At 44.3% G+C, this 11,679-nt stretch overlaps 3 protein-coding genes and 1 pseudogene across 3 annotated transcripts in view; 1 reads left to right on the forward strand and 3 right to left on the reverse strand.

Annotated features, from left to right (window-relative positions):
* Positions 1 to 198: 198 nt before the first annotated feature.
* LOC133487528 (interferon alpha-inducible protein 27-like protein 2A) lies at positions 199 to 2,748 on the reverse strand. The gene is made up of 4 exons (XM_061794230.1): positions 2,618 to 2,748; positions 2,495 to 2,524; positions 2,243 to 2,404; positions 199 to 382 (listed from the first exon to the last, which is right to left on the reverse strand). Exons 1-4 carry the CDS (start codon positions 2,625 to 2,627, stop codon positions 297 to 299), a joined length of 288 nt encoding a protein of 95 aa, XP_061650214.1. The 5' UTR covers positions 2,628 to 2,748; the 3' UTR covers positions 199 to 296.
* The window catches only part of LOC133487523 (cytosolic 5'-nucleotidase 1A-like), a 17,001-nt gene continuing 8,065 nt past the window's right edge, over positions 2,744 to 11,679 (forward strand). Inside the window, exon 1 of the mRNA XM_061794220.1 lies at positions 2,744 to 2,831. The gene's annotated coding sequence lies outside the window, so the exon portion shown is untranslated. The remainder of the gene's footprint in view (positions 2,832 to 11,679) is intronic.
* LOC133487520 (cytosolic 5'-nucleotidase 1A-like) lies at positions 3,625 to 8,213 on the reverse strand (annotated as a pseudogene).
* LOC133487530 (interferon alpha-inducible protein 27-like protein 2A) lies at positions 9,088 to 10,918 on the reverse strand. Its single transcript, XM_061794233.1, has 4 exons — positions 10,726 to 10,918; positions 10,603 to 10,632; positions 10,354 to 10,512; positions 9,088 to 9,250 (listed from the first exon to the last, which is right to left on the reverse strand). The coding sequence occupies exons 1-4, from the start codon at positions 10,733 to 10,735 to the stop codon at positions 9,189 to 9,191; spliced, it is 261 nt and encodes an 86-aa protein (XP_061650217.1). The 5' UTR covers positions 10,736 to 10,918; the 3' UTR covers positions 9,088 to 9,188.

Raw genomic sequence — 11,679 nt, forward strand, 5'->3', positions numbered from 1 at the left:
AGGATTCATGTGAATTGTACTATGCTTGTTTGACATTACAGTATAATTCATTTTCATTGTATTCGCTCCATCTGTGTGAAAGGTTGTTTATCCTGTGATTGACAGGTGAACAGTCCAGGGCGTATCCCGCCTAAAGCAGCTGGGATAAACTCCACTTCCCTTTGACCCTAAATAAAATAATTAAAATAGCAAATGAACTGCTGTCAATACTGAGGTTTTATTGACTTAGGAAGATACATATTCTTATATCATTGACATAATATGAGATAGTATCCATTCAGCAAAACGTTTTGGCCTCAGACAAGTGCAGCGATGATTCCTGCCACAGTTCCTCCTGCACCGGCCACAGCTGCAGAGGCGGGACCTGACAAACCAGCCATACCTACAACAAAACCGGGGGGGGGGGGGAATGCATTTATCAACTTTGTTTCTCATTTTCTTTGACGGGGTGCAGCTGCAAAGTCTTTAAAAGTATTAATACTTAAAAAGTGTGGATGTGATTAATTGACAATGTAATTACTATTGCCCCTTTGTAGGTTGCAGTGGAAATGTGTTTCTAAAGTGTGGGTACACACATACCAATGATGGGGCATAAGTTTAAGACTTTTGCTGGCACGATCATTGGATGTCTCGAAGCAATTATCCTGTGGTCCTACTCCGAAAACAATTAGGACCAATATTTACAAATCTTTATGTGCGGGGTCAACACTGACGTCGACCGAGCCACGTGAGCCTGTGACTGTGAAGTGAAAGGGGCCTCGCAAAAGAAAAAAATACTTCTTGAAACCCATTCTATTTAGAGGGCGAGACGAACATTACCAAGTGAAACAAGCGCCAGGAACATATGTGTTTTTTTTGTCTACAATGTAAAAATAAATGAAAAGCGCTTTGAAAGAAAGAAAGTACTTTTGGCCTGACCATGAGAACAGTGAATAGAGGAGTTTGCAGCAAATAATAGAGGATAGGGTCCCCCTCAAAAACATGCAAATATGTACGTGAATCAGAGAGTATGTGGGCTAACACTGTAATGGTATTTCAATAGGAAAACTGATTTGATATAAAAACATTTTTTTATTTTATTCCAGATTTTTTAAATAAGAAAAGCCTTATTGAAATAAAAAAATCTCCTTTACAAGAGTGTCCTTGTCCAGGACAACAAGTAGTAATGTTTTTTTTTTTTTTTTTTTTTAAATGTCATTTGGTCTTTGTTTTTTCAATGCTTTTACTCATGTAAAGCACATTGAGTTACATTGTGTATGAAATGCGCTATATAAATAAATTTGCCTTGCCTAGTCATAGAACACAAAAAACATACAAACAACAGAAATGAATAAAAAGGCAGCTCACCATATGAATGAGTTAATTGAGAATTCAATTTCCAAGTCAAGGTACCACTGTATTGTTACATTAGTAACTCTCTGACAGGCTAAATCAGAGCTGTGCATTATTATCTTTGTAAAGGCACCTCGAGCTGTGTATGACCACTTGACTGCATTGCAATACATATTTTAAAACAATAAATTTGAGGACTTTTTTTTTGTCCTCCCCGCGAAACTAATCCATGCACAAAATACAGAAACATGCATTTATTGTGTAAATTATAGTTGTCCTGTAACAAAATGTAATTGGAGCTGGAGTAAAAGTGATTCCCAATATTATTCAAAATACCAAAAAGCTCTTTAACCAGCCCGAAAAGAGCTCCCCCACCCCTTTTGATGACCCACTAACCTATCAAATATAACAGAGATATTTTTAAATATCCCTCAATTAAACCACAACAAAACTAAGGTAATTGCTTTGACAGTCAAGAAAAGAGGATTGCTTTCGGTAAACACCTCAATCGGAAAGCTGCAGCTCGGGTTATGATCACAACAAAGAGATCAGAGCATATTAGTCCAATTCTAAAGCGTCTGCACTGGCTCCCAGTCAGCTATAGCGTAGACTTTCAAGTTATTTTACTTGTCTGCAAATCATTGAATGGATTATTAGGTCCTGAATATGTCAAAGAAAGGTTAATGGGACCCAGTTGGACTCTGACTCAAGTCAGATAGTGGCTAAGCGAAGATGGTGAAGCAACATTGAGCTTGTACGCTGCGTACAAATAGAAGAAGTTGCCAACACTCTTTTGAAGCATTTTCACATCTCTTCGTTGCACTGGACGTTCTTAAAATAATAATAATAAAATAGAACGCTGTCTTTTCAAAGTATCGTTGCATCGGCCGTTGCGATTGCTGCGCCTTACCCACAGACTGCAAGATGGCCACCAGGCTCCCTGCCGCCACCCCTCCTCCGTTGGCGACGGCCGCGGCTGACATCATGCTCGCGGCGTACGAGCTCACTGCAATTCCCGCAGAAGTGAAGCCGATGGCCCCCAAGGCGACCGGAGCCAGAGCCACCGAACCAGCTGGACCCAAAGTCAAGTGAAGCGCATTAGTCAAGCCAAAACCCGCAACTACTTGTGCCAGTCAAAAAGCTCATTTCTTAAACGTCTTACTTGCGCCCGCAGCAACCGCAATGCACGTCACTGAAACGCAAAACACAACAACGCTCAGACGGTTAAGTCCATCGTCATTTCGTATCAGTTCCCGTGACGATGAACGAGGGCGAAGCTACTCACACAGTCCCATCGTGTCGTGTCCTTACCCGGAGAGACCTGCTGCAACGTCGCCTGGGTCGGCTTTATTTATACACTCGCGTGAGGTTTCGATTCTGGACAAACGAAAGTGACTTGGGTGGGACAAAAGAGGGCGTGCTCGGAACAGCACGGAATCGGATTTGGGCCGAGAAGATTCACACCCCAAAAAAAGAATATATATATAAGAACGTTGAAGGTATTGTGACCTTGCCCTACTTTGACACATCAGTCATCCAATCATGCAACAAGCGTCTGTCACTTATGATATCATAAGAATATGTATCTTCCTAAGTCAATAAAACCTCAGTATTGACAGCAGTTCATTTGCTATTTTAATTATTTTATTTAGGGTCAAAGGGAAGTGGAGTTTATCCCAGCTGTGACTCATTGTTTGTGACGGGAGGTGTCCTGTCTTTGTGGACACCATAGGAACCAGCAGTAAATAATGGAAAATGCTAACCCAGTAGGAGTCAGTTGGTGTCTGTCGCCATAAATGACTCAGTTGAGTGAAACATTTGTTTTCATAGATAATTCACAACTACATAATACTGTATTGAAAACGTACACTTATTATACAATAGTCATTAACATTTAATAATGATGATCATAATCATAATTGGACTGTTGGAATTGGAATTTCTGCCCCCCAAGACTATTTACTACTAACTGCACGATTGTCCTTCCTTGTTTTACTAGAAACGTTTGCTTGGTCTGCCCATGTGGTGAGGGAACAAAGCTTTTAAAACCTGTTTTGAGTACTGCAAACAAAAACGTCTTGAACAAATTTTGTCTTTTTCCTACCAGATGATTTTACTGAAAAAAGATCAAGTTCATGATTGCTGTCATTATAGTCTGTGGCAGTTTAGCATGTTTCATTTTGCTGATGAAAGGCAGGTAAAGGTCAAAACGATGAGGAGAGACAATGAGCAGAAATGAGGTGTTGATAATAATATACAAAATGTGTTCCATTTTAATGAGACAACTATATATTCATGTTTTTTTAATTTTATTTTATTTCACAACATACCAAATTGGTAATGGTAAAATACAATCAACCACATGAACAACATGCCACTAACATGCAAGATCAAAATAAAAATCCGCAAAATGACAATGACATTTAGCAAATTTACATTAAGTTTAAGCAAAACAAATGTTATAGAGTCTGACATTAAATCCAATTTTTTCATGTGCAATGATTTGAATCCACATTAGCATAGATTTTCTGAAATAACTTTTACATTCTGGAGCAGATCCACCATCATGCCGAAGCAGTTTCCTTCCAAGTGTTTCTCCATCAAAGTGTTCAAGAAGTCATTTCTTTGCAGCTCTCTGCGCAACGCCATAGGGAACGTGACAGGCCACCGTGCCAAGCTCGGCCGCCCCTTCCACGTGAAACATCTGGTCGTCAAAAAAAATGTGCGGCCTGATCTTCTCCAGCATGGGTCCCTTGGGCGCCCCTGCTAAGAAGAGAGCCTCGTCGATCTCCAGGCCCCACGACCGTAGAGTTTTTAAGGCTCTGGTACCGGAACTGGCGGCACTGCGAGCGGTCACCAGGTATGTGCGGATAGGGCAGTCCATGCGCAGGCCTTTGTCAAAAAACTTCCTTTGTAGTTTTCCCAAAGCCTCCAGGAAGCCTTTCAGTGGGCCCTGCAGCAAGATGGAAGAGGACAGTGTAATCATTTTGGTACTTGGGTCTTCAGGAGGGACTTTTTCAGATTTATTCCATCTATCTTGAATACCTTCTACTGCAGATTTGAAAAAGACAGTTTCACACCACACACCCATCCGGCCGCACCCCCGACCACAATCACACCTCTGACCTCTGCGTTAACCAACCATGGACAGGATGTGAGACGCATCTTCAAACATCCATCCATCCATCCATTTTCTGAGCCGCTTCTCCTCACTAGGGTCGCGGGCGTGCTGGAGCCTATCCCAGCTGTCATCGGGCAGAAGGCGGGGTACACCCTGAACTGGTTGCCAGCCAATCGCAGGGCACATAGAAACTAACAACCATTCACACTCACAGTCATGCCTACGGGCAATTTAGAGTCTCCAATTAATGCATGTTTTTGGGATGTGGGAGGAAACCGGAGTGCCCGGAGAAAACCCACGCAGGCACGGGGAGAACATGCAAACTCCACACAGAACTGTGAGGCTGACGCTCTAACCAGTCGGCCACCGTGCCGCCCATCTTCAAACAACAAAAGATTAACAAAGCGGCAGGCCCAGACCATGTGTCCCCATCCTGCCTCAAAGTCTGCGGGGACCAGCTCGCTCCAGTCTTCACACAGATCTTCAATAGATCTCTGGAACTGTGCGAAGTACCATCCTGTTTCAAACGCTCCACCATCATTCCAGTCCCCAAGAAACCTGCAATCTCGGGTCTAAATGACCACAGGCCTGTCGGTTTGACATCTCTGGTCATGAAGTCCTTTGAACGTCTCGTGCTGGACCACCTCAAGAGTGTCACAGGTCCCCTGCTGAACGTCTCGTGCTGGACCACCTTAAGAGTGTCACAGGTCCCCTGCTGGACCCCCTGCAGTTTGCCTACCAAGCGAACAGGTCTGCGGATGCTGCAGTCAACATGGGACTGCACTTCATTCTAGAACACCTCGACAGTGCAGGGACCTACGCGAGGATCCTGTTCGTGGACTTCAGCTCAGCGTTCAACACCATCATCCCTGAACTCCTTTCATCCAAGCTTCTCCAGCTCAGCGTCTCACCTGGCATCTGCCAGTGGATTTACAGCTTTCTGAAGGGCAGGACACAGCAGGTCAGGCTGGGGCAGGCTACCTCATCCACACGCAGCATCAGCACTGGGGTGCCCCAAAGGTTGTGTCCTCTCTCCGCTGCTCTTCTCTCTACACGAACGACTGCACCTCAGCGCACCCGATTGTCAAACTCCTGAAGTTTGCAGATGACACCACTGTCATCGGCCTCATCAAGGACGGTGACGAGTCTGCATATCGACAGGAAGCGGAGCGGCTGGAGCTGTGGTGCGGCCGACACAACCTGGAGCTGAACACGCTCAAGACTGTAGAGATGATCTTGGACTTCAGGAGGCATCCTTCACCACAGCTGCCCCTCACGTTGTCCAGCTGCCTTGTGTCAACCGTCGAGACCTTCAAGTTCCTGGGAATTACAATCTCTCAGGACCTGAAGTGAGACCTGCTGAGACAGTTCTACACAGCGGTCATCGAATCAGTCCTGTGTTCTTCCATCACAGTCTGGTTTGGTGCTGCTACAAAAAAGGACAAACTCCGACTGCAACGGACAATCAAAACTGCGGAAAGGATTGTCGGTAACCCCCTACCCACCATTGAGGACTTGCACGCTGCCAGAACTAAGACAAGAGCGTGTAAAATCCTCTCGGACCCTCCACATCCCGGTCACCAGCTCTTCCAGCTCCTTCCCTCAGGTAGGCGCTACACATCAATGCAAACGAGAACTAGCAGACATTCCAACAGCTTCTTCCCTCTTGCGATCAACTTCTTAAACACCTAACCTACAATTCCATTACAACATGCTGGCAATTTTTTGACTTGAGTTCGTCACATTTCTGTGGGGCCAATTATACATTACTCGTGCACTCACTATAGTTGTCTCGCCACGCTGCACTATTTGTTGTTGACCAATACTGGCCACTCATGCCAGAGTAGCATCTGCCCCACTTGCACACTGATTGAGCAGTATCTGCAACATTTCCACAACCAACATTGTCCCAGATTATCGCACTACTCGTCACTTTAAACCGCATACACTCCTTGAAGTCTCGGCGCCCTTTGCACAATGTTCATTGCACCGGACTATTGCAATATTAGTCATTCGAACTGCTCTAAGTGCTAGAGGACTCAAAAAAAAATTGTCAAAAAAAAAAAATGTACCGGCATTACCAGATAACTAGCAACCCTTTACTGCTCAGTGAGTGTTTTTTTTTTTTTTTTTTTTTGTCAATGTCTTTCTGTCTCCAAAGTGTTCTCTGTCAATTGACTGTCTGTTGTCGTACTAGATCGGTTCCAACTACCGGAGACAAATTCCTTGTGTTTTTTTGGACATACTTGGCAAATAAAGATGATTCTGATTCTGATTCTGATCTTAATACCATAATTATCACGTCACAGTTCTAGAAACCATCAATAATACGTTGCACACAACAAGTTAGAGATAGCGGGCATTCGGGTGAAATTTCAGGTCAACCTCAACTGCACCAGAACTGCATTCAAAAGCTTAGATAAAGTCAAATCAAGTTCTCTTGTAAAATTTAAAGTGCACTTTCGACTCATCCTGAAATTTCAAATAACTTTGTGAGTAGTGTGTACAAAAACAGTATAACAACATGCAATTGTGCCACCTCCATCAACTGGAGCATTTCAGAATGCTGACAATATTGTGTGCCTTGTGAGGAGAATGTGAAATCTATTTATTGAGAGAAGCAATCTAATTACTAATATAGTTTTAAGTTACATCGGTCAGCACTACTGATTCTGAAGGCCCTGGGTAGATTGGATTGACGTAGCAGCACAAAGAGTTAGTATAACATTTTCATAATTATCGTGACCTTTCTTCTCTGATTGGGTAGGAGGAATTATATTATGGTTTTACTGTTGTATATGGAAATGTGTGGCCCCCATTTTGAGAAACCAAAGAAGTTCCTTCCTTCTCCAGTAAATGGCTATAAATAGCATTTAGTTAAAGTGGTGCTATGTTATTTGCACTCAACCTGCAACTATGACTTCTATTTGTACTTAAGAACCTGTTACCCATCAACATTCACTGTGTGTATACTGTACATGGTCCAGAGGCTTGTTCTCATGAGCCTTTTCGTGCTCAAAGAACTTGTCCAGTCCGTGGGCCTTGAAAATGCGTTCCGACTCGTCTGAGAAGAGGACAGCGTCGCCGTCAAAGGCGACGCGAAGCTGAGTCTCCGACACTTCCGTCATCTTCTCTGGGGTGAACATGGTGGCCGCTGCAATCCCTGACACACACACACACACTTCTATTGTCACTGGCTATTCAAATGTGTGTATTAGAGGATGCAAGTAAAATGCTACTTGCACTGACCTTCTTCCAGAGCTTCTCGCACCTTGGCAGAATCAGCAGAAAGGTACAAGTTTGTGTGGTAGGCTTTCAAGTAACCTATGACTTACTTTGTGATTCCCACCCTAAACACATCAGTCTGTGTTTGACCTGACAAACAGTCACCAGTCATTTTGCTGCATTGTACTCGACTGGGGCTTTCCCTGACCTTGACAAAGGAGAAGCCAGGGCCAGGACTGAAAGGCTCGCTTTCATGCTCCAGCTGGTACTTGAGATACTCCTCCATGCCTTGTCGCTCGTAGATCTGCTGCTCCCGCTCCATGTTGAAGAGCACCCGCGATGACACGGCGATGGTGATGGCGTTCTCGGGTTTGGGTTGAGAAGTGACAGAGTGCATGAGTCTTTTTCTGAGTTGTCAACTGCAGAGGTGGCCTAAGTGCCATCCATCCATCCATCCATTTTCTGTACCGTTTATCCTCACTTGGGTCGCGGGCGTGTTGAAGCCTATCCCGGCTATCTTCGGGCGAGAGGCGGAGTACAGCCTGAACTGGTCGCCAGCCAATCGCAGTGCACATAAAAACAAACAACCAGTCGCAATCACATTCACACCTCCGGGCAATTTAGAGTCATTAGCACTAGCGTTGTTCAAGGATGAGGATTAGTATAATTGTCAGACCAACACACACATTTACACATGATATGGAACTCGGGTGGTGGAACGGTGGGCGACCGGTTAGCACATCTGCCTCACAGTTCTGAGGACCCGGGTTCAAATCCAGCCTCGCCTGTCTGGAGTTTGCATGTTCTCCCTGTGCCTGTGTGGGTTTCCTCCCGCATCCCAAAAACACGCGTGGTAGTTGGATTGAAGACTCTAAATTGCCCGGAGGTGTGAATGTGATTGCGACTGGTTGTTTGTTTTTATGTGCACTGCGATTGGCTGGCGACCAGTTCAGGCTGTACTCCGGGTTCAATCCCTGGCCCCGCCTGTGTGGAGTTTGCATGTTCTCCCCGTGCCTGCGTGGGTTTTCTCCGGGCACTCCGGTTTCCTCCCACATCCCAAAAACATGCATTAATTGGAGACTCTAAATTGCCCGTAGGCATGACTGTGAGTGCGAATGGTTGTTGGTTTCTATGTGCCCTGCGATTGGCTGGCAACCAGTTCAGGGTGTACCCCGCCTCCTGCCCGATGACAGCTGGGATAGGCTCCAGCACGCCCGCGACCCTAGTGAGGAGAAGCGGCTCAGAAAATGGATGGATGGATGTATTCGCTCCATATGTGTGAAAGGTTGTTTATCCTGTGATTGACAGGTGAACAGTCCAGGGCGTATCCAGCCTACCCGCCTAAAGCAGCTGGGATAAACTCCACTTCCCTATGACCCTAAAGAAAATAATTAAAATAGCAAATGAACTGCTGTCAACACTGAGGTTTTATTGACTTAGGAAGATACATATTCTTATGATATCATTGACATAATATGAGATAGTATCCATTCAGCAAAATGTTTTGGCCTCAGACAAGTGCAGCGATGATTCCTGCCACAGTTCCTCCTGCACCAGCTACAGAGGTGGCACCTGACAAAAAGAAAGAAAGTACTTTTGGCCTGACCATGAAAACAGTGAATAGAGGAGTTTTCAGCAAATAATAGAGGATAGGTTCCCCCTCAAAAACATGCAAATACGTACGTGAATCAGAGAGTATGTGGGCTAACACTGTAATGGTATTTCAATAGGAAAACTGATTTGATATAAAAAAAAAATTCTTATTTTATTTACATTTTTTTAAATAAGGAAAGGCTTATTGAAATAAAAAATCTCCTTTACAAGAGTGTCCTTGTCCAGGACAACAAGTAGTAATGTTTTTTTTTTTAAAATGTCATTTGGTCTTTGTTTTTAAAATGCTTTTACTCATGTAAAGCACATTGAGTTACATTGTGTATGAAATGCGCTATATAAATAAATTTGCCTTGCCTTGTCATAGAACACAAAAATGGATGCATGGATGATTTTATGTCTTCCTTATAAATTGTCCAAACTTGAATTATGCTCTGAAGTTGTGTCAAACACACACACACACACACCCCTGTGACTAAAACATCTTCTAGAGCAAAAAATGTGAGCCGGCACGGTGGCCGACTGGTTATCACATTGTGTCACTGTCTAAAACAAATAAAGAACTGGATGGACCAAAAATATCCCTCAATTAAACCACAACAAAACTAAGGTAATTGCTTTGACAGTCAAGAAAAGAGGATTGCTTTCAGTAAACACCTCAATCGGAAAGCTGCAGCTCGGGTTATGATCACAACAAAGAGATCAGAGCATATTAGTCCAATTCTAAAGCGTCTGCACTGGCTCCCAGTCAGCTATAGCGTAGACTTTCAAGTTATTTTACTTGTCTGCAAATCATTGAATGGATTATTAGGTCCTGAATATGTCAAAGAAAGGTTAATGGGACCCAGTTGGACTCTGACTCAAGTCAGATAGTGGCTAAGCGAAGATGGTGAAGCAACATTGAGCTTGTACGCTGCGTACAAATAGAAGAAGTTGCCAACACTCTTTTCAAGCATTTTCACATCTCTTCGTTGCACTGGACGTTCTTAAAATAATAATAATAAAATAGAACGCTGTCTTTTCAAAGTATCGTTGCATCGGCCGTTGCGATTGCTGCGCCTTACCCACAGACTGCAAGACGGCCACCAGGCTCCCTGCCGCCACCCCTCCTCCGTTGGCGACGGCCGCGGCTGACATCATGCTCGCGGCGGTGGAGCCCGCTGCAATTCCCGCAGAAGTGAAGCCGAGGGCCAAGGCGACCGGAGCCAGAGCCACCGAACCAGCTGCACCCAAAGTCAAGTGAAGCGCATTAGTCAAGCCAAAACCCGCAACTACTTGTGCCAGTCAAAAAGCTCATTTCTTAAACGTCTTACCTGCGCCCGCAGCAACCGCAATGCACGTCACTGAAACGCAAAACACAACAACGCTCAGACGGTTAAGTCCATCGTCATTTCGTATCAGTTCCCGTGACGATGAACGAGGGCGAAGCTACTCACACAGTCCCATCGTGTCGTGTCCTTACCCGGAGAGACCTGCTGCAACGTCGCCTGGGTCGGCTTTATTTATACACTCGCGTGAGGTTTCGATTCTGGACAAACGAAAGTGACTTGGATGGGACAAAAGAGGGCGTGCTCGGAACAGCACGGAATCGGATTTGGGCCGAGAAGATTCACACCCCAAAAAAATAAAAGAAAGAAAGAAAACAAAAAGACAAACAATGGAGGCTGCTCCCAAGAAAGGAACAAAAAAAGGCAACGGTTGTTTCATTTGAAAATGGGCTATTAGTGAGGAAATACCCCACATAATACCAACACCATGGCGTGACAATCATAGAACCCGTTTCCAAAAACAGGTGACACCAGGTTAGTTGCCATGGCAGCAATCTCGTTAAAATGCGTACGTCACCAGGTTATAGCGACAGTAATAATTCATGTGTGTTGGAATTCAAATACCAAACATTTAATGAACATAAAAAAAAGCTTTAAGCATAAATAAACAGATAATGATGTCTAATGTATTATTTGTGGTGTAATGCATGGGCTTGTAACAGGCAGTGAATAAAATGTTGCCTTGGGAATTAGTAAAGTAAAAAATAATAAAAAATTCCACCTTTACCATATTCCTGAGCCTTGGGCGAAGTAGACTGCTTTCTTACAGGATGAATCTACTTTGATGTAACAAATACTAAGCATGTATCCGGAAGCATAATGGCTGCCTCATTTCACTTCGCTCACTTAATTCATTTGGGGGACAAGCCCAGTGTTGGCACTGGCCAACCTTGACCTCATTGAACACAAGAAAGGTGGATTTTGACTATCCATCCATCTGTCCATTTTCTGTACCGCTTCTCCTCACAAGGGTCGCGGGCGTGCCGGAGCCTATCCCAGCTATCTTCGGGCGAGAGGCGGGGTACACCCGGAAGTGGTTGCCAGCCAATTGCAGGGCACATT

This window comes from Phyllopteryx taeniolatus, chromosome 13, assembly GCF_024500385.1.
Source record: "Phyllopteryx taeniolatus isolate TA_2022b chromosome 13, UOR_Ptae_1.2, whole genome shotgun sequence".
Classification (NCBI taxonomy): domain Eukaryota; kingdom Metazoa; phylum Chordata; class Actinopteri; order Syngnathiformes; family Syngnathidae; genus Phyllopteryx; species Phyllopteryx taeniolatus.